This window comes from Falco punctatus (assembly GCF_963210335.1).
Source record: "Falco punctatus genome assembly, chromosome: 14".
Classification (NCBI taxonomy): Eukaryota; Metazoa; Chordata; class Aves; order Falconiformes; family Falconidae; genus Falco; species Falco punctatus.
This window is the reverse complement of record NC_137594.1, coordinates 22711101-22731492: the sequence shown is the minus strand read 5'-3', so window position 1 is coordinate 22731492 and position 20392 is coordinate 22711101. Positions and strand designations below refer to the sequence as shown.

At 44.4% G+C, this 20392-nt stretch overlaps 1 protein-coding gene across 14 annotated transcripts in view; it reads left to right on the top strand.

Annotated features, from left to right (window-relative positions):
- Positions 1-20392, top strand: part of RANBP10 (RAN binding protein 10) — a gene marked incomplete at its 5' end in the record, with an annotated part of 91523 nt that overhangs the window by 31869 nt on the left and 39262 nt on the right. For 13 of the 14 annotated variants that reach the window (XR_013931915.1, XR_013931916.1, XR_013931917.1 and 10 more), the window contains 2 exons: positions 11881-12048; positions 19690-19712. Coding sequence is in view for 4 of the 14 variants with exons in the window: in XM_080410959.1 (XP_080267085.1) it covers positions 11881-12048; positions 19690-19712 (191 nt within the window). Of the gene's footprint in view, positions 1-11880; positions 12049-19689; positions 19713-20392 lie in introns of those variants that run through there. The other variant, XR_013931924.1, reaches the window with a different exon arrangement.

Genomic DNA, 20392 nt, shown 5'->3' with positions numbered 1-20392 from the left:
ATTTTAGATCAGATTGTGTTAGGGCGCTTGAATAACCTGATTTCAGATCAGCCATTCTTTTAAAATATGTGTTGTCTTTGAAATCAGTAGCTGCAAGCAAATATCGTTGGTCTTCAGGCAGCAGCATTTATCTTTCCTGCTGCTCCTTGTCTGCGCACGATGGCTTGCACATGGCTGGCCTTGTCTGGGAAGTTGCTTTTATGGAGCCTGGCAGAAGCTGAGGTCTTGTTTACCGGTGTCAGCACTGGAAAAAGGGCTTGATGCCTACAACACCTGCGGAAGGGAAGTTGTAGGGACATGGAGGAGGCAGCTTGGGAAGCTTGAGCTGTCCTGTTGGGTGCATCCTGAACCAACTTTCACTGCAAACATGCTGTGCAGGAATTGCACAAACTTGTACGTTCCCTTTTTCTTCCTGACAGGTCTTGGGTTTTGGAGTTGTTGGTGATGAAGTGTGGTATGTAGGATCTGTAATTCATTGTGGGTGGACTCACACAGCTTTTATAAGCTGCTGAGAATAAGCAAAACAAGAAGAGCTGAACTGTCAGTTACGTTTGTACCTGGAGGCATGTGCAATTTCTTTCTTTCGCCATGCACTCCTGTGCTGTGCTTGTTAGGTGTGCCTCCCCTAATTAGGTTATCTTGCACACAGCTGGATACATGTTTAGGTGGGACATGTTTTAAAACATGAGCCTTCTGGTAAGAGCTGATACTGGGTGAGCTGTCATGGCACAGAGGAATTGGACAGATGTCTTAGAACACTGCATGACAGTTGCTGAAGAGTGGCACCGGGGTGTGATGATCAAGTCAAATGAGGTTAGACATGACAGTGTCAGATGTGTTCAGAGCTAGAGAGTAACAAAACCAGCTCCTGAACCACAGAACCGGAGTGAATAACCTACTGAATTAAGGTTAAATTTAATCTCATATTTACGTGAAAATTAGGATCGTATAAAGTGGAAGTAACTGCCTTTTTCCCCTTCAGACCCACTTCAGTTCATGTATCAGCTTGTATTGATTGTATCGATTGCCCTGTCTGCAGCCAGAAAAACTGCTGTCAGCCATTTAGTCAGGTTTTTAGGGAGCCCTTGGTTTTCTTTTTCTTTATTTTTTATTTTTTATTTTTCCTTTTTCTTTTGATCTTTTCAATTAGACTAGCGTTTGGGCACACAGACTTCAGGTTTGAATGGAGGAGGCAGACCAGAAGCTGAGCTTTCAGTAACCATGCTTCACCCTGGAATATTTGGGAAAGCGCTTAGCCACATCATTCAAGCTGAACAAAACCGTGAATCAGTATTTCAAGGCAGTAACCCTGGCACTGGAAGATTAATCAAAGAAAGTGTTTCCACTGGCTATTAAGTGCTCAGCATCACTGTGGGTGAGCAAGTGATGCTTACTCTGGGGGTGTGGCTGTCCTGTGCTTTTCCATGCCCTGATTTCTGTGCTCTAACTCTTTTGGAGATGGGCTGACCTCTCGTAGAGGTTCTGCACTCTTTTCTCAGGCAATGTGTTCCCAGAAATGTGTGACACGGTATGCTAGAGCCTGCCTTTGCGTGGAGCTTTCTGTCATCCAGCAGGTTCTGTTGGCTTTGTGCCATGTGAAAACAGTTTCCAAAGCAGAGCCGAGATGGCATTGTGTAGTGGGGTTTGTGACTTGGCCTTCAGCGGTACCACAGGCTGCATCTCCAGCTGTAGCATAGGCTATTGACAATCTACTTAATCTTGGTGACAGTTAAGAGTCGACTAGCAATTTAGAGACTGCAGTTTAGCTGTCAACAAGAGTTGTAATCGGCACTGGTTGTTTTTAGATTAAAAAAAATTTTTACAGTGGCCATACCCGTTGTTTGAGCCTTTCGGATAAAAGGTAACATCGCCACAAAGCTAAGTTTCACTCCAACTCAAACTGATGGATAGCAGCTATTTTTACTGATGGATAAATATGATCCTCTTCAGAAGGCCCTGTTGCTTTACCTTAACTGATGTGGAAAGTGTTTAAGGCAGTTTAGAATCTAGAAGGCCTTTTTGCAACCCATTAACATCATGAGAAGCACTTCTTCTGGAAGACTTCTCTCTCTGTAAGGTTTTGTGTTTATATAATTTTTTTTTTGTTCATAATTTTCTTACCTCATTAAATACCATTTTAGGGAATGTTTTTAAACAGTAGCTGGATGCTAGCCCTCTGCGTTCCACAGTGAGCTCTAATGTTGCTTTGGGCTGAGTCACTTAGCTGCTCTGCCTCAATGTCTCTGTAAATTGAGTCTTGCCCATTACCTTGCAAGATTTTTCTGGAGGTGTCTTAATATTTTATAAAGGTTTTCTTGCCCGTCAGCCTAAACTTGAAAAGTTGACCTGTAAATGAACATGTGAATTATTTTTTGTGATGAGATTTGAAGCCTGTGTATGTGATAAGCTTTTGTATCCAACTTGTTCTTTGCCCCTGCAACTTAATAGATAAATGGCAAAACTCATCTGACTTTTTATTTTTCATCCCTGTCCTACATTGTTTTGCACCACTGCTCTTCTCCCTACTCCCTCCAGTGTGGTGTGTCAGGGAATATGGTAGGTATCATAGTACAGTGGTGACCTGATCATGCTAGAGAGCTTTTTGAGCCTTGCCTTTATAGATAGAACCAACATATTTTGTAGCTGTACTTTAACCACGTTGTGCCCTTTATGGAGCTACAAATGGCTTGTAGTGCATCTTGACCTCTCTGGTATAGGAAAAACTGATCGTGTGTTGACTGGCAGAAGATGACACATCAGGCTTATACATTAGGAGGGCTTGCCATCTTTATTCATTTAAGGAGGTAGGATTTTTCTCTTGATTATTCTGTGGTGAAGTGCATGCTAAGTAATAGTGAAATGGATTCATTAACAAATCTCTGGGGCAGGTGGAACAGACCATTCCTGTTGACAAGGTATTCCCTGTATTGCAGCCATCCAGAGCCTTCTGGTTTTGTTTTTCCTCTTATGAGTCAATGGGTAGTGTCACTTTATATAATTAAGCGTAGACTGTGGTTTGATGTTGTTTTGAAGGCTAGTTAACATGCAGTAGTTGTCTAATGGCAGGAGTTGCTGATCTGGTTTAAAAATCACCATGCCAAATCAATATTGTTAAAAGGGAAATATTACAGTATTACTTTCTGTGGTAGATCAGGCAGTGCTTGTTAGTGCCTGTGTGCTACTGGATCTCCCAAACTCTTGCAGGCCTTTTTAGCTGTCTTTTCTTGGAGTCTTTTTGATCTTTGGGGTCACTGTGTCCTTTTGTTCCTGCTCTCTGTTAATATGAGAGAGATGCTGTGATTTCTTTTTTGGGTTTTTTTCTTCCTTTTTTCCCTCTCCTTTGGATGCTCGCCACATTAAGTCGTCCTGCCATGATGATTTTCCCTGAGCTTTGTCTTTTTTATTGTTGCACATACTTACTCAAAAACATGCAAGAGTCTCTGAGCCAAACCTATAGCCAGGCCTGCCAGAAGTTCTGCACTTTTTGATTAGCGTCATCTGATGTTGCTCTGTAGGGTCCCAGCTGGCCCTGGATGGATCTGCCTAATCTGCTGGGAACTGGGGTGCAAGGGAGGCCACTGTACAGCAGTGCCTCGTTAGTGTTGTGCAGTGGTGTGGTACACTGCACCAGCACCTTGTACATGGTTCCATGTGCTACTACAGAGACTATGGGACCTGAGCATGCCCAGCCCCTACTTTAGGAAGTTTGTCCTCCATGGAGTAAAGTGAGGGGTTTTTTCTGTGTATGCATTGGTCCTGTAGTGTGGTGTTTGGGCTGCTTCTGCATCCGAAGTCATTTTGCCACCTTGAAGAAGAAGAAGAAGAAGCTGTTATGAGAAAGAAAAAAAATGGGGTATTAGTGGCTAGGGCTTCTTCATTTCCTGGTATCTGTAGGTGAGTGAGGTTTAGGGACTATTTTTTTTTTCCTTGACATGTTCTGGGCAGATGTCCAGTCCCTTGAAGTTCTGCCAGGAAGATGCTGTAGTATGCTAAGCACGCTGTTTGCTGGTCCTATTCCTGTCCTGCAGCTGGTGTTGTGACTGTACCTAGACAGTTGTTCCATGCCAGGACCGTGCTTCTCGTACTCCCACCACCCCAAATCTATAGCATAGGTTGCTGTGGCCACTGAGCAGCTATTTTTTTTAGGCTGGTGATGGAAACAGAAAGATGTTGCAACATTAATAGTTGATTTGATTCTGAGGCATGGTTGAATGAAGAAATACAGGCTACCTCCTTGCTTTCACCCAAGCATTTGATATTTATGCAACTTTATATGGTTTGGCACAAATGCTATAAAACTGAACAACAGCTGAGAGATTCTGTAGCACCTCAGGTGCTTCTTGGGGCAACAGGCTTTTCTTGCCCAGGCCTTTAGCTTCTGAGGCTGTAGGAGCACAGGGGCTTGCTCAGCCTCCTCTTTGCTAGGGGCAAAGGCATGCTTTCACTGCTCTGGGCTAACATACACCAAAGGCACGTCCACTGGCAGAACCCAGTCTGCTGGAAGATGGGTAGAGCAGTCACTAGAGGGTGGTTCTGCTTCTGCTGTGGTAACAGCTTCCTCCCCATACTTGTTTTTGTCCTGTCCTCTCCGACACTAGTCCCTGCCTGGGGCTGCTCTGCCCAGGACATGGTAGGAGCAGCTCTGAACAGCAGCATCCTACTTCTCCTTGCACCATATTCATCTGTTCAGCCTCTGTTTAATGTACCTTCCCCTCCACTGACGTGCTGTGCTGCTGCCAAAGACCTGTAGCTGGCTGAGCAACAGCAGCCTGCGCTGCACAGTGCATGGAAGGGGTCCAGCCTCCAGCCAGAACGTGGTCCAGCAGGGACTCTGCGCTCTGGAGCTGGCTTCACCCTCAGCATCCCATTCCCCAAGCACTCTAACAAGCAAAGTTTGTACGCCTGTTTCTGCTGGACTTTGGATTCAATAAATCTTATTAAAAGTATTTTGTTTGGTTTATTTCGGTGTGTTGACACAAGTTCTTGTCCGTCTGCAGTAGTGTTTGCACACTACTTGCCCTTGCATGGGCAGCTGTGGGAAGCTAGCGTTGCTGGCCAGAGGAGTGGGAAGAGGAATGTCACCAGCAAAATACTGGACAAGAACAAGGAAATGAAGAAGAGAAATAAAAAGTGTTTCAAAATACAAATGAAAGTAAGTAAAATTCAGAAAGATGTAGACACTGTGTGGACTGTTGAGCAGTCTCTGGAGTCTGTCCTGAAGAGTAAGCTTCCAAACTATCACATTATTCGGGATACAGTAGGTGCAAACCCTATTTACAAATCTTCAGATTCTTTCTGAGGAACTTCCACCTGCTCTTCATATGGCTGAATGGATACTTCACCAATATTACTTACTACTTCGTGTTTCAGGTTTTCTTAATTGCAGGACAGGTGACCACTGAATTTCTTGTGAGCAAGGCCCTGCCCTTTGCAGCAGCTTGTGCACCAGGTACTGATTACCTTGACTGTATGGTCTGAGCTGCAGTGGAACATATTTCTCCCCTGGAGTGTGCATGGTCCGTGTGTCAATGATAAAGCCCATCTGTCTGCCATCATTTTAAGCCTGGCAAGTGGCAGAGTAGGAAAAGTCTGAGGCATCAACTTACTGGAACAACCATCTTTTCCATGGTCCCTAGGCCTTGCACGTCTGTCCTTTGGTGTGCTGTCAGAAGAGAGCTCAGTGCGCCTCCCTGTGAATGTTGCCTTCTCTGTTCCCCTGTGCCCACTGGCAAGTCTGGCATGTTTGAACCTTGATGCACAGGGGCATGTCATCAGTTTGCTTTCTTCCGTGTGCTCTGCGGAAGAAGCCACAGGCCAGCAAAGATACAATGAAAGTACTGCTCTTGGTTATTTCCATCAGGGCATCTGCATTGCTCTGCCTCTGTGTTGTATATGGGCTGATGCTCCTGCTTCCAAAGTTGAGCAGTGTATTTCGGTCCTGGTGTTCCTAAATGCGCGATGTAGCCATGATGCTAGTTGTACCTAGTGCCTACTAGGAGTTCAGTGTACATCGCTGGCACTCCGGACATGGAAAGCTAAAATGCTGTGTTATTTTCACAGTGCTAGGAGGTAAAAATGGTGTCCCAGCCCAAGAGTGGCACTTCCCAGTTGCTGTGCTGTGAGGCAGAGCCTGATCTCAGATAGAGAAGCTGGGCCCATCATGGGGTCTGCCAAAAAAGTCAAGAGTGAAGCAGGGCTGACATTGCATGGACGAGGTGGGATTGGACAGGAATGGATATAGGACAGTTCAGGTACTGGTAGCACACTTCATCTAACACCAATACTCACTTAAGAGTGAACATTTATGAGTTGACCCTGTAACTGTGTCCTGAAGTAACTCAAGTCTTTTCTGCCACGTGGTCTGGCATTGCATAATTCTGGCCTGTTTATCAAGCAGCAGCGATGGAACTTGCTGTTCATTTTTTTTCACTGTGTGTTGGGAACAAGATAGTCTGCCAAGAAGATCAACATATCTGCTATGTCTTGTTAGCAGGCCAAACAGAACTTCAGTTTGGTGCTGAACATATGAAAATGTCCTCCCAAGCCCAGAACCTTGTGATTTCTGTTTTTCTGTCTTCCCATTGCCTGATTGTGCAATTAATCTGAGCTGTTCTGTATCTGTCTGGCTGTTAATAGATGCTATACATATATTTGGGGTTTGGGAGTCAAAGTGTTCGATTCAGAGGGATGTCATTTTAACCTCTTTTTGTTCACTAGCTGCTGTGGTCCTGCCTGGTTCTGGCTGTGTATTTGCATGGTCAAAATGCAGTGGTAAAATGAGCAGTAGTCAAAATGGGAGCCTTAGGAGTCAGGATGTTCAGGTTCTGCTTTGATCACTGCCGTTGGCCAGGTGACCAAATCCTCTCTGTTCTGTGCCTGTCTCCCCTCTTCAAAATTATTTTCATGCTTTTGAAGAGAGGATGGGGAAGGAAAAGGGAGGAATGAGAGAACTGTGCTAAGTGGACTTTCCAGTCACTCTCGCTCACTAGATTTCATTCTATAGAGTATGGTACTTCAGGGGTCCGTGATCTCCTTTTTATAAGAAAAGGAAAAGCATTCTCCAATCTTGCTCAGACTTCTGAAATTTTGTAAGGTATCTGCGCTTGCGTTTGAGAATTTTTAGTCTTGGTCAGCTGCACGTAGGTGTGAAGTGTCCATTGCTCTAGATGTCAGCTATTGCCAAGAGACTGAAATGGTTTGTTATTTAAACCACACGGCCTTGCTGGAAGGAGTTACTGGTGAGAAACTGTTCGTGCATGGGCCATCCCGGGGTTTTCTTAGAAGCAGCTGCCTGCACCTCACTAGCCCTGGATGGACGGTTCGGGCAGTTGAGGATTGTGAGCTGCTGAGGGTGCCGAGGTGAGAGGTGCTGGAGAGGAGCTGTGGGAGCGAGCTGAGGCTGAGGGCACTGGCAGCGAGACGGCAGATGAGAATCTGTGCAGAGAGAGCATTGTCACAAGAGTGATGATGCATTTTGGAGTGATTACAATAGCTTTGTGGAAACATCAGTTCAGTGGTAAAAAGGCTAGTAAAGGGGAAAATGCTAGGTTTAACTCACGGAGGGCTAGGGGACAGTACAGAGAGCAACTACAGCCAGCTTCCCTTCTCCATGGTGCACCTTCAGCTGCGTTCTCAAAAGCAACACTGTAAATCCAGAAGAGGTTTGGATGATGATGGTCAGAAATGGAGGAAATAGCTAAATAAGCCAGTAGTCATCAGTCTGGAAAAAGTATGGTTACGGGGGATTCTGTAGAGGTCTATACAATGATGTATGTTCTGGAGAGTCTGAATACATGGTTTGCCATCTCCTCCAGTGCAAGAGCTACAGTGGATTAAATACAAGTAGCAGAGGCATGTTTTCCGGCAGCTTGCAGTAATGGTGTAAAACTCCTTGCTGCAGGATACTGTGGATGGTATGAATATTTACATGTGCCTAAAGGAAGATTGAACCATTTCATGGAAAGAAAATCCTTTGAGGAGTACCAAGTGAACAGAATCTCCATCTGGCTCAGCATGTCTGTGTGCTGCGGGTGGTCGTGAGGTGGTAACGCCATGCACGTCCTAGCCTTGTGCTGTCTCACCTCTTGAAGAGGTTACGGGTTGACCCCGTGTCCCATATGGCCAGCCTTTTTAAGAACATGTCAATAACATCTCATCTCTGCCTTCTGGGTCCCAACAGTGGCTTCTGGAAGTACTTGAGTACAAGTGGTACAAAGGTTGAAACATCCGGAGAATTTGCAGATGGAAGCGTGGGGAAGGCATATAGGAAGGCTGATTCAGCGCTTGTTGAAGCAGCATTAGATTTTTGCAAAGGAGTAACTGAAGGTGCAAACGGTGTCGTAGGAGTCAAAGTAAAGGTTGTAATGTCACAGACCTATTACTAGGTGGCGATAGAAAATTGTTAATGATGCAGAAAAGTCCCAAGTTTTCAGCAAGTGGTTTTGTACTTGGCAGAAGTTGGAGGATGGATTTGCAAATGCATGTGGTGAGTTACTCCCCACTCTGCCGGTGGTCCAAGATAATGCCAAACGCGTTTGATAGGGATATTCTATTTCAATCACTAGGCCCAGATAACATTGACCTAGAACTATTAGAAATGCTGATTGTTATTTTTAATCCAGATTATTAGGAAATTTCAGAAGACTGGCAGAAGCTAGCCAGTGCTGGAATGACTTGTATGCTATTGCCCTCATGTTTATTCTGGACAGAATTTTAGAAATACCGATACATTATTTGATCAATAAATAACTAAAGGTTAGACATGTAATTAACACCGCTCAACTTATGTTTATGGTGAATACAGTAAGTTCTCTCAAACGAATGTGGCTTGGTTTTTTTAAGATTACCATGGTGATTTGATAAGGCTGGGTCTAGATTTAAAGCACTTAGTGTTGTGTCAGGTCTAGGTACAGCACTATACAACATTTGAGTTGAAAAAGTTAACTCTGTATATCATTAGCGAAGTGATGGGTGAGCGAGATTTCCTTAACCAGTGATGTTAGTCATTGACTGTGGAGAATTAAGATTCAAATAAAGCTTTCTCCAGGTACTGTAGCAAATTCCACACTGTCATCAAAGCCTTTATTCAGTCACTTCTCATTGGAGTTTATCTCATCAATGCGTTTGTTGCTAACTTTGGTGGTACAGCAAGTACCAATACTGTGAAGCGCAAGTCTTACAGGAGCAGGAGGAGGGTTTATTGCAGTAGGATCAGTTGTGATCTGTAGGTAATGAAACCTTTTTTTCTTATACTACAGAACCTGTAGTGTCTGCGTTGGCACAAGTATTTTGTGAAATTATCCTCACAGTTGGACGTGCTGTTGCATTTCTCATGGTAGCCTTACCTAGTGCATGGCGTGTAAGCATCTGACTACTTACATGGAACTGATGACAAGTTCTTATTAATGCTTTGTAGTGCCAGGAATGTTTTGTATGCTGAAGAGCTAGAAGTTTGTACTTGGATTGTACTATTAAGTAATTTAGGAGATAAATTGATTAGAGTTTCCATCTGAAGTTACGAACAGCTTCATTAGAGAAGTTCTGAACTGACACACATGTTACAGGTCTGGTTTTGGGGAAACTAAAATAATAGACCAGCGATGGCAGCCTTTCACAGGCCAGCAGCAGAGAAAATAAAAGAGATTGTGGAAGAGAGCCACAGTGTTAAAAACTCAGTATTACAGTGATATTTTTACCGGATGGAGCCTTATGGGGTGGAAGTCTGACAACAGACTCTAGAGCCCCTATCACTCCCTCCTTTGTTTTTGGCAAACCAATTTGGCATTGGTTTTGAGCTTGCTGAGGGTGCTGTCTGTGCTGTTGTCCCTGTCTTTCATGTAGATATTGAACAGGACTGGTGCTACTGTCAACAGCTGGTTTGGAGCTGGTCCGAGGGAAGGCAGAGCTGGCTCTTGGGACATCTCAGTCTGTTCCTGTGCATGTGTGGGACTTAACAGAGGAGATGATTCACCATTGCTAGACTAGGATTTTCTGCACACTTTTCACTCCCAAATTTTGCCCTGAGGTCCAAAATCTTGGACCGTGGCATGTTCCAGTCTTGCTCCATTCTGTGACTTCCCCATTGGCATTCATGTGGTGTGGTGCAATAAATGGAGGGCCTTGAGCATACACCAAATGCTTCACACTTTTCTGAGAAACCCTGAGCATGTGGGTCCACTGATGATAGGGTACCTGAGTACATGTAGCTGAGCACCATTTTACAGGATCAAATTTCTAGTGCCCTCATGTTGGTTTTTTTTTGTAGGAAAATCGCAGCTTGCAGAAGTGCTCCAGCCCACCTCCCCAGGGCTTGTCTCTGTGGTTTGCAGCGTGCTCAGGCTTTTTTTTGGCTTGTTGCAGGATGTGCGCTTTCTATTTTTTAACCCCTTATCTCTCATGGTCTTTGCATTTCTTCTGTAGTCCTTTTGCCAAAACCATTGCTCCACATTTAACAGATTCTGCACTACCCTTAGGCTGTATCAGGTCAGTAGATGATCAAAGCACCTTCTTTTGCTTCCCCTTCGGTTGGCACAGTCTGCCTAAGGATCCAACCATATCTATTTAAAACACAGGTGGTTGTTATTAATGTTGTCTGCCTCAGGTTTTTTGATAGAAGTAAATCTCTGTGAGATGTGGTTTTCATTGTGCAATTTATAGGAATGCTCCAAAGAGCTGGAGAAAATCCAGATTCTTCTGGAAGTCTTATAAGACGGAGCATGTCATGCTTTCTTTAAACTCTCTGGTAAGAGGACTGTTCCTCATGACTCTCCACCTGCCACAGCTGCTCTCCTAAGAGACAAGGATAAGCCATCCTGAGCAGTAGTGGCAACTGAAGTTGGCAAGCACAGGTTAGTAGATTCAGGTGGCATTCACTGAATCACTCCGTGGCCACAACCAGGGAGCACTGTCCTCTCCTCTGCAAGAAGGAGATCAGAGTCCTGAAAAGAGAAGACCAATCTGTTGCCTGAGGAACACTTCAGCTTTAAAAGGATGGATTAATCTCTCCTCTTCACAATAGTTACCAGTTTTATCTGGAATTTCTAAATGTAGGAAATTCACAAAGGAATTTACAACAGAATTGGGGTAGAACAGAACAAAATTGGGAACTCAGAATGATGGAGTTACTGTGAGATGTAGAAAAGAGCAAGGTGCAATAAGGCACCTCATGGAAAAATAAGAAAAGGCAGGGTGTGGTCTCTGAGCCTGGCTTTAACTCTAGGCACAGTGATTCTGGCAGAAGAAATAAAAGATACTGTTAGAATTGACCACTTTGAAAATTGTCCATTGACATTTAAGGGTTGTGTTTTAAGCTGTCCACAGAATGGGAAATGTTGTTGCCCAAGGGGAACACAGAAATCCTTATCAACTGTTGGAAGGGAAATGTAAATGTGGGAATGCAAAAATTGCATCTAGTCATTTGGTTATGCCTGTGAGCTGTGCTTACAGACGAAGCTGCAGTTAGCTGAGAATTATTTTATTAAATGCTTTTGCTGGAAGATTGTGTTAGTGGCAAACACAAATGTTTTACAAAGAGAGCTTGTTTCACCGCAGGCAAGGTAAAACAGAAACAGGGGTTTAATGTTTTTTTTTTTAAACAAAAAAATATTTGTCTTTGTCAAAATTACTTTTGGCAATCTTTTCTTTTTATTACTTCTCGTAAGGGACAAATGAGGTTAAAATCCAAATGGTGTGTTATGATTGATGACCATTAATCTGTTTTCAGTTACTGGTATGTGAAAATTAATACTGCGATGAATCAGGAGTGGGAATCAAAATTTCAAATTTCCTACCAGAAAATTGTGACCTGAGAGCTGTAGTTACCATGTCTTTCTGCTTAATTGGCTTAGTGGCTGACCTGTTCTTTTGTCTTGTCTTTCGCAGGATGGGATAAACACTCTTATGGGTACCACGGTGACGATGGGCACTCCTTCTGTTCTTCGGGGACAGGACAGCCCTATGGCCCTACATTCACCACTGGAGATGTGATCGGCTGCTGTGTCAACCTTATCAACAATACCTGCTTCTACACAAAAAATGGCCACAGTTTAGGTAAGCAAAGCAGGGTGTTCTCAGGAGGGGGATGCTCCTGCCTTGTTATTGCTGCTGTTCAATACTTACTGCGTGTTGTAACTCTTGTCCCACATCTGTGGGTAAGATTTAAGAAATGGGAGAGAGAAAAAGAGCACTCAGCAGCTGTCAGGAGTTGTAAACTGGCTCCAAGACATAAATACTTCCAGTATGCAAAATGGTTTCTATGCTGCTTGATTTGTTTAGGCAGGTTAGGATTGCATCCCCAGCTGCTTCTCCTTTCCTCTGCTGCTGCCCAACCAGTGGGAGGTTGGATAAGATGGGTGATGGCTGGGCAACAGGGAAATAAAGAAGTGGGAAGTTTAGTTAGTGTAATATTCAACTACTTACAAAGCCACTGTCTTCTCATTTTTAAAGGGATTTGTCCATCTGTAAGCCTTAACATGTTGGTCCAGGCTTTCCCAAAGACAGACATTAGTTCAGCATAAGCAGTCTTATTTGAGCACTGACCTATAATATGATTCATTCCACAGCTGTTCAGCAGTTCCCCTAAAGTTGCAGAGTTCAAAATTTTACCCAAAGGAATACCTCACAATTTTTTTCCAGTCCTACCTGATTTGTCTAAAACAGAAACTTGTGGCCATTTTCACCTGAAGTATCTTTCCTTTGGATGACATACTCTCCACCCCAGATAAATTCTTGTCATTTTTTTTTTTTTGTCACAGAAGTGATGCAGTGAATTTCTAAGTTCATCTCACTTTTTGTGCTGGAACTCATTTGGTTTGGCAGGGACAAGCACTCCTTTCCTTTGCTTCTCTTTGCTGTATCGATTCTAGTTTGTTGAATTCAAGATGAAGAATCTGGTAGAAAAATACCCCACTCAAAACACTTAACACAAAACAAAAATCTTAAGGTTTAAAAAAAAAACCCTAACTTTTAAAAAAAAGTTTTTCTGTGTTACTGGCTGGGCTGAAGGAGGGAGTGGGATTGGAGTGCAGTGTGCCTGGAGAATGCGTAATTTCTAGTGAGCTCTCGGGGAGAAAAGTACTAGACTCTCCAGTATTGAGAGACATGGACATACTGGAGAGAGTCCAACAAAGGGCTGCTGAGATGATGAAGGGATTGGAGCATCTGTCCTAGGAGGAAAGGCTGAGAGAGCTGGGGGTGTTCAGCCTGGGGAAGGGAAGGCTGAGAGGGGACCTCATCAATGCCTGCAAATATCTCAAGGGCCAGTGTCAGGAGGACGGGGCCAGGCTCTTTTCAGTGGCACCCAGCGACAGGACAAGGGGCAGCGGGCACAAACGGCAACACAAGAAGTTCCTTCTGAATATGAGGAAGAAGAACTTTACCTTGAGGGTGACGGAGCCCTGGCACAGGCTGCCCAGAGAGGCTGTGGGGTCTGCTTCTCTGGAGGCATTCAAACCTGCCTGGATGCAGCTCTGTGCAGCCCGCTCTGGGAGAGCTGCTTCAGCAGGGGCTGGGCTGGGGGGGCTCCAGGGGTCCCTTCCAGCCCCGACCATGCTGTGATTCTGTGAAGGGGTCTCCAGCCCTGAATGGAAAAAAATAATCTTTGAGCATCCTTTCAGATTTTTTAGCGTTCTAATTTTATAAGTGAAGGAAGTCTTGATCAGAAACCCAGTGAGGAGCTTCTCAGAGTTGAGTGTCTGATCTGGCTTCTTTTTTTGAAATAACTGTATCAACCAGACCATGCGTGATGCTGGGGGTCTCCTAGTTAAGATCAGTCACTAGTGGAGACATGAGGAGTCATCTGTAGTGCATAGGTATTAGTTAATTGCCCAGTTTTCTAATAGCTGGATTATTCTAAATTTAACTCATCTGTGGACATTGCCCTTGTCAGTCCAGAACTTGGAAGATAAGCAGAGGTGTGAAAGCAACAGCTGATGGTCTAGAGCAGTTGTTGCTTAGGAATGAGACGAGTTCATCATACAACAGTGACTAAGGTGCTGAAATAGTTAAAAAGGTTTCACAACATCTCTCCGTTTAGTTGCTGTCCTTGATTTTTAGTGTGTATTTACACAGAAGTAGTGTAGTGATTTCTGCTGTGCCTTTCTGGCTGTTTTCCTTTGTTTGCGTGGATGGTTTTTCAGCTTCACTATTTTTTTAGCCTGACAGTGCTGTTACTTTTCATCACAACAAAAGCCTAATAGTCAGGAAGAGGCCAGGTCTTCTATTTAATCAATACAAATCAATACATTTGAAATTTAATTTCTTTTTAGAGACCAGGAGTCTGCAGAGTAGAAGGGGTGTTGGTTGAGAAGTTGTACTGTGCTCCATCCCTGGTTCCCAGGGCTGTGTCCGGGCAGATGGAGCCAAACAAGGAGCTTCTGTAACGCATTATGTCATTACCACCGACTCATTGCCTCGTGTCCTGCTCAGATTTGTTTTGTTGGGGACATTCGGAGGTCTTTACAGAACTAAGTTACCTGATCTTCCCTGTCAAAGATGGGGGGGGGGGGGGGGGGAGGGTTGGGTGGAAGGCTTGGGTTTTCTAATCGGACATTGAATGATCCCTAGGGGAGCAGTCTACCCCAGCACTGAACAGTGCCAGTGGGAAGAAACAGGAAAGGAAGGGAATTAAATTACACCATGCTTAGAGAACAGCTTTGGATATAAGCATTGCTGTCTCTTGAGTATCCTCCTCTTGGGCTCTTCAAGATTAGAGTACAAGACATGAGATGTATGAGAGAATTGCGGGTAAGAGACTCTCCTGAGTGTTCACAACTGGTTTATTTGTCTACCAGCTTCTCTTGGAGCTATAGTAGCATAATGGTTGTATTCAAAGAGGAGAGATGATGTGTTTAGAAGAGACAGTGATGGAAGTACTAGAGAGTAGCAGACCGTCATGATATTTGATGCTAACCTGAGAATAGAATCTCATTTCTGTGTTGTGCAAACCCAAGGTTTACCAGGAAGGGAATGAATGTGCTTTTTCTTCATCTTCCCTGACAAAGCCACAGAAGCTATGTATATCTCCTCTTAGGAAATGAGGTCATTGTGTAATCCTGCTGCAGATACCAAAAATATTCATGAGACTAATCGGCCCCTTTGTGCTGCCAGTTAGTTTGACAGCAGGGTTTCAGGGCCCTGCCTCTGGGCATTTTGAATTTGTCTTGCTTTTAATGGAATTATCATAGCTTTGTCTTTCCCTAAAGATTATATTATCTCTTCACCATTTTTCTCTTCACTATTTCAATCCTCTCCTTTTATCTGTTCATTAGACACTCCCTCTTTGTTTTCCTTGCAGTTTCTTCTGTTGCTTAATGTTGACTTCCATTGTCTCCGTACTTTTCCATTTAATCAGATCCATGAGGAGCACTGTATAAGAGCTGTTTTCTTGGCCATCACAAATTCTGCATGTTCTGGTTGGAGCTAAGTCTTGAACTTTGTTTGGAGACATCACATGAAGATGGTTTAACATCAAATATAGTTTTAATTCTCTGTTCTGGAAGATGCCTTGAATGTCTTCTGACTGCTGACAAAACGCTTTTGACAAGTTCTGAGCAGAGTCCTGACAGTAAAACCATGATGAGGTGTGGCTAGAAGTGTGGTGAGAGTGAATTAGGAGAGAGAAAGAGAGAAATGTGAGAAATGTTGGGGCTCCAGCCATTAAGCAGAGACTCTTGGATGCAGGACATGAGGGAATGACTGCTACAGGCCTCTGGGATTAAGTGGATGAGTTTGCTCAGGAACTAATGTAGGAGTGTTTCAGGTCTCAGGCTTTGACAGCAGACCATGGTAAATGGAGCAGCAGGGCTATAAAAAGAGCATGCAACCGTCTGAAGTCTTGGCGTAGAAAGCTTCCTGTAGTCTGAGTTTTAGTGCAGGCACTGGGAAAGACCGAGTTAACCTGTAAAGTAAAATTTCTGCAACTGGTTTAGAGACTAACAGGATCATTAGGGATAATGAAGAAATCTGCCTGTAACAGAGACACATAGATGTCCATGCTGGGTTTAATGGGTTTGTCCCTAAACCTTCAGAGTTTGCAGAGAGCAAAAGCATTGGGAAGTTTAAAACAAGACTGAAGATGAACTGAATTTGAAATGAATGGAAAATATCAAACTTGGCTGTAGCCTTGTCTCTGTAAGAACAATGTTACCCAAGCGGCTTGATTGGAGAATATTTCCAAGAGCACGCAGCGAGCCGTGTACATTTTATAGTGCTTCTCCTCAGCAGCAAGTTGTAGAAGCGTTCAAGTATTTCATGGGCTGACATTTCCTAGTCTACTCTTTAGGATGCCCATCTTGCTCATTGTGTTGCTGTTTATTGCAAGCCATCGGCACTGCTTATGTGCTCTCTTAATTACAGTCACCTGAACAGCTGTTGGAGGAGTACCCTGCCATATAGGAAATGGAGTGCTGTGGCTGATCACCCAAACGTGTGATGTCTTGGGCAAATTGAATTCTGAAATGTATTGTGAAGAAGATAGCCAGCTGTGAGGCAGACAGGATTGTTGCTGGGTGGAGAATAGAGTTGGGCTGGAAGGTCCATGAGCATGTTGTATGCATGGGAACGTGTATAAGTACATGTTAAGTCATGGAAAGGTGGAAGTCCTTTGATCAGATGGCAGGTAAAGGTGTTGATCACACTGTGCCCCAGCACTGAACCTCCACTGAATGTCTGTATATCACTGCCCTGATAATCGCGTTAACATCGTGGACTTACAGGAGAAGCTTTTCACACACTTGCTCTTGCTTCCTGACCTCTTGAGCTGTCCGGTTCTTATGTCTTTACATTTATGAAGTTTCCTATTTTAAATAGCATCCAGGCTTTGGAGGTGCTGCAGAGAAAAAATACAGTTTCAAATTCATCTGCCTAGTTAGAGCTGTGATTCTTTCACTTTCTGCTGTTGACTTTGTTGGATGCAGATGGGTAGCAGTGCAGGTTCAGGATGAACTCTCTAGGCAGACATACTTGTGCAACAGATCTAGTTCTGTATGCACAAAGGTAACAGGGATTAAAGCGTACAATGCCTTAATTTAAAGGGAATCTAGTAAGTTTCTTTATAGAATCATAGAGTACTTGTCGTTGAGAGGGATTTCTGGAGGTCATGCATTCAACACCCTGCTGAAAACAGGACCAACTAGATCACATTACTCAGAAACTCATCAAATTTTTGCTGTCTCCAAGAATGGAGATCCCCCAGGGAGCTTTTGTTAGTTCCCTGGTTCAGTGTTTGACCACATTGATACTGATTTTTTTCCCAATAATATCTAATGAGAATTTCCCATGTTGTAAATTGTCTCTTTTGCCTCCTGTCTCCTGTAACTATGCATCTCTGAGAAAAGTTTATCTCTGTCCTTTTTGTACCCTCTCATAAGGTAGCTGTAGGCAGCAATAAGTGTCTTCCCTAATGTTTTTAAGACTGGACAACGTCTTTTCCCTTAGCCTCTCTTCATCTTGTTGGCCTCTGCTGGACTCACTCCAGTCTCGCTGTCTGTCTTGTATTGGGGAACCAAAGGTGGACATCATACTCCACATTCAAACTCACAAGTGTTGCAGAGGAGGGAGCAATCCCTTCCTTTAACCTACACTCTTACTAATGCAGCTCAGGACGTGGTTGACCAGCTTCACTGCAAGGACCCACTATTGACTTCTGCTCTACTGCCCAGCAGGACCCCCTGCATCCTTTTCAGCAGCTCTGCTTTCTCCCCAGTCAGGCCCAGCTTGTCCTGTTTTCTGGGAATATTACAGCCTGGTGGAAGGGCTCTTCAGTTGCTTTTGTTGAGCTTTGTGAGGTTTGTCTGAACCATTTCTCCAGTCTGTTGCGGTTCTTCTGAATAGCAGTGTGCCCTCCAGTGTATTGTCCCCTGTCCTGTTTGGTGACATCTGTAAGCCTGCTGAAAGTGCATGCTGTCCCATCATCCAGGTCATCAGTAAAAACATTAAACTGTATTGGCACTACCATCGATCCCTGAGGGGCCACACTTGGACTTTGAGCTGCTGATCACAGCCCTTCGATCCTGACAGTCCAGCCAATTTTCCACCCATCCAGTCTGCTCAAAAATCATACACTTGGCCATGTGCTGGGTGCAGCTCCCAGCCGTACCGCTGCACAAGCTGGGCCACCTTTGGCTCTGAGTGATGCTGGGGGGCAGAGAAGGGCTCCACTGGATGGCAGACTCAAAGAGGTTGGCCTCTTTCTGGTGTAACATCCAGCTGAGCAAAACAAGTGCAAAGTGAAAAACAGGTTTGAGGGAGGAGCGATGTTTGGGAAAAGTGACAGAGTGAGAGTAATGCTTACTGAATGTTTTTCTCAGCCAGGTATTCCAGCATCGCCTGTATACCCAGTTTTTGGTTGGGTTGTGGAGAGGGTACTCAACAAACAAGGTCCAAACTGCCATGATGTTAATTAAACCATATTGCCTGTGTATTTATTTATTTATTAAAATATTCAGAATTTTTTTTCTCCGAGAATTTGATTTTGGATCTGTCCTGGTTTGAATAGTAACTATTTGTTTCCTACGTTGACTCCTAAAATTGGTTTGACTCCTAAAATTGGTTGAAGTCAACATTCCAGGCTGATCTGGTGACATTACGTTGCAGGTATTGGTTAAAATAGTCCTAACGTTAAGAACGGAGAAGTCTGTGCTCTTGCTTCTGTGCCGGCTGTAGTGTGTTTTCAAGTGCCGGGCAGGAGGGACTGCTGCGTGGCTGAGAGGTGGGACGTGTGCGAGAACTGGGCATATTGGTGTGGGTACCAGCTGTCTGCTGGCTGGAGACACAAAGCATTGCTGGGATCACGCGTGGGGCAGGACTGCAGCTCCCAGACTGACTCCTGCGATGCTGTTACTTAGCACGTGCATTCAGCCCGGCCTGCTGAGGTGAGCAGGGCACGGAGCAGTTTCCACCTGTGAGGATGGCCCCAATCCTGTGGGTCAGAGCTGCTGTCGCTGGCCCATCCGTCTCACTGTGCTGCTGCCCAGCTGCTGGATCCCCCCGCAGGAGATGCTGCGGGAGAGGGAGGAGAGGTACCTCCGCTGCACGGCAACTCCCATCCGAGCCAGGCGCAGAGCTGTGCCCAGGGGTGGCCTGCCTGAGCTGAGCATTGTCTCTGGCCACAGCTCCGTTGACCATCCTCAGCCGTGGCTGGCTCTGCTTAAATACCACTTTTCCCCCATCTCTTGTATTTGGAGCTGTAGCAATGCAGTTGAGGATGAAGCTGTTCTTTGCACAGCGTGCTCCTGCCTGCAGCTTGGTCTTGCTGCAAGGCTGTTCCCCAGCTGTAATGCAAAGCGTTGAATGTTCGTTCATTCCTGTCTCTCTGGATGGTAAGAGCTAGTTACAGCCTAAACTGAAGTAATGTTACAGTAGAACTCTGTTTCTAAAGCTTTCTTGAAAACTAACTCCATCATAGTAACAGAGGGAGAAGCAAAGAAAAGAGGAGCTGCTTTTTAGAAAATCACGTCTCTTCCAGAAACTTCAAAACATTTAGGATTTTCCCTGTACCTTTCTCCGGATGCAAAACCTTACAGGGGAGGGGACTGGGGAGGGAAGTTACTTCTAAATATGACAGATGGTGAAATACAGGGTCAGAGCTGGGTTTTATTGAAATGCAGTAACATTTTGTAGCATGTTGAAGATATAGCCAAGCAGGGGAAAAAATCCTTTGTCTTTTTAATTCTAATATTTTTCCCCCCACAGGTATAGCCTTTACAGACCTCCCTGTAAGTACACCTATTTTCAGTATTTTAACTAAGGATGCAAGCAGAAGGGAGGGGGAAGTGTGGGGGTGTGATTTTCCCTTCCCCCCCCCCCCCCAGTTTGATGCCCTGTTAAAAAAACGGTAATGCACGTTACTGATTGATGTGGATGCTCCTTTTTCGGAATCTTCGTAATCCTGTGGCTGGGTTTGCGGTCTGCTCACGTGCCTCATCTCATTCCTCACCACCTCTAAGAGTATGTTGCTCCTTCTAGAATTAAAGCAAGAATTCAAACTTCATTACAGGTCAATGTCTTCGGAAATGCATCTTCAACTGTGGGGAGTATATATGCAAAGTCATTGGGTAGCCTCTCATGTCCCATCATCAGAAAGCCCCAAAATATATGATGTTGTTATTCTCAGCTTCTTCCTCTCTCCTCCAAGTTTTGCAGCCATGGTGGGAGTTGTTCCCTTACTACAGCGTGGTTAAGGAAGGGTATTTCTGAGAATGAAGGTCAGGCTTAGCTGGCTGTAGTGTGTGTGCTCATTGCACAGGTTTCTGAAAAGTCTCCACCCATGATGACTAAACAGCTCATGGAATTGCAGGAGGAATGTATTTGGCATCCATGTGTAGCTGATAGTTACTCCTCTGATTCACCAACCCCAATACTGAGTTAGTCTTGAATGCAGGGACACCAGCTGAGT